This window comes from Ruditapes philippinarum, unplaced genomic scaffold (genome assembly GCF_026571515.1).
Source record: "Ruditapes philippinarum isolate M1 unplaced genomic scaffold, ASM2657151v2 ctg1061_1_1_1_1, whole genome shotgun sequence".
Lineage (NCBI taxonomy): Eukaryota > Metazoa > Mollusca > Bivalvia > Venerida > Veneridae > Ruditapes > Ruditapes philippinarum.
In genome coordinates this window covers 198,563-199,880 of record NW_026863400.1, presented here as the reverse complement: position 1 = coordinate 199,880, position 1,318 = coordinate 198,563, and the positions used below count along the sequence as shown (strand labels likewise).

The 1,318-nt window shown below is 35.2% G+C and overlaps 1 protein-coding gene across 1 annotated transcript; it reads left to right on the top strand.

Annotated features, from left to right (window-relative positions):
• Positions 1 to 199: 199 nt before the first annotated feature.
• On the top strand, positions 200 to 922 carry LOC132722006 (uncharacterized; the record flags this gene model as incomplete). The annotated part of the gene is given in 1 exon segment (XM_060706400.1): positions 200 to 922. A coding segment is annotated over 1 exon segment (656 nt), but the record flags the coding sequence as incomplete, so codon positions are not given.
• Positions 923 to 1,318: the final 396 nt, after the last annotated feature.

Here is a 1,318-nt window from a genome sequence, read left to right as displayed (position 1 = left end):
AAAGCGTTAATAATTTTCAAACGCATTTTTGTACTCGCAATACAGATCAAGTTACATATGATATTTGTGTGTGCAATAATGCTTCTACAGATGTAAACAAATAAAAGTTTTATTTTTGAAATCTAATTTTGTTTTGCAAAACAATTTAAAACTATAGAATGAATGTAATCTAAACGTAATTTCTTATTTTTGCCTTCAGTTCAACGAAGTCTTTCCAACAACTTATCAAGTGGCGAAAAAAGAAAGTATTGCGATGAAGAGAATGTTCGTCACAAGATAAAACGAGTGAAAACTTCAAGGTATCAAGAACTTAACAGGCAAAGCTCTTCCGACTCAAGATTTAGTTTCAGCAGTGATTCGAGTTCGTCTAGTTCAGACTCGAGCTCAGATTCGAGTTCTTCTGGCTCAGACTCTAGCTCATGTTCAAGCTCAAGTTCATGTACCGATTCTAACACAAGCTCAGATTCCTCAAGCTCTGATAATGACTCTATGAATGAGGGCAATCCGTATAAATATCTCAACTCCAAAAATAGAATAATTCCATGTCCTAGATCGTGCGTATGTAAAGCAGGACCAAGTATGCCACCTTCTCCTATTTTTAGAACAAGTCGTACGATCCAGCCTCTCTACAAGAAGCTTTTAAAGCGTCGTCTGCTTAGCATGTCCAATACCTTCTACCAAACATGTTGTAGCGGAGAGTGTTATCGGGATTGGGCGCGTAAAAGAGTCACCATTGCTCGTATGGTGAGAGATTATGCAGAGACTGATCTCCGAGTCGACTATTTCTCGTGGGGTAAATGGAAACAGGAAGCGGAAGTGGACGTGTCGGGTTCAAGCGATGAGGACTGGTTCTAGTGAATGTAGAGATAATAATGCGTTTAATTCGATGTCTGTTATTTCATCTTGTTATAAATTTTATTATGTATCTTTTACTATGTACAAAATATCTGAAAAGAGTGCATAAATTAAATTTTCTAAAGACTATTTTTGTTTTTCTTCTTCTTTGTTTTATTTCATTTTTTTCTATTTTACGTAACATCGACACTATATAAAGGTCATATAGTGACTTTCCAGCTTTAGTGGTGAAGGAAAACCTGCGGTGCCCTTAGGTGCATTATTTCAGACACGAGCTGGTACTCAAATAGAAGAAAGCTACGGATAGCTTCTTTACATAAAAAAACGAGAGAAAAACAACAACAACAACTAAAAAACATCATGCAAACATCATAAGTATTGACAAAAATAAAGTATATGGAAAAAATTATGAATATTATATCACTAGCATCTCAAATTTTCAGCGCATTTTTCATCAAATCTT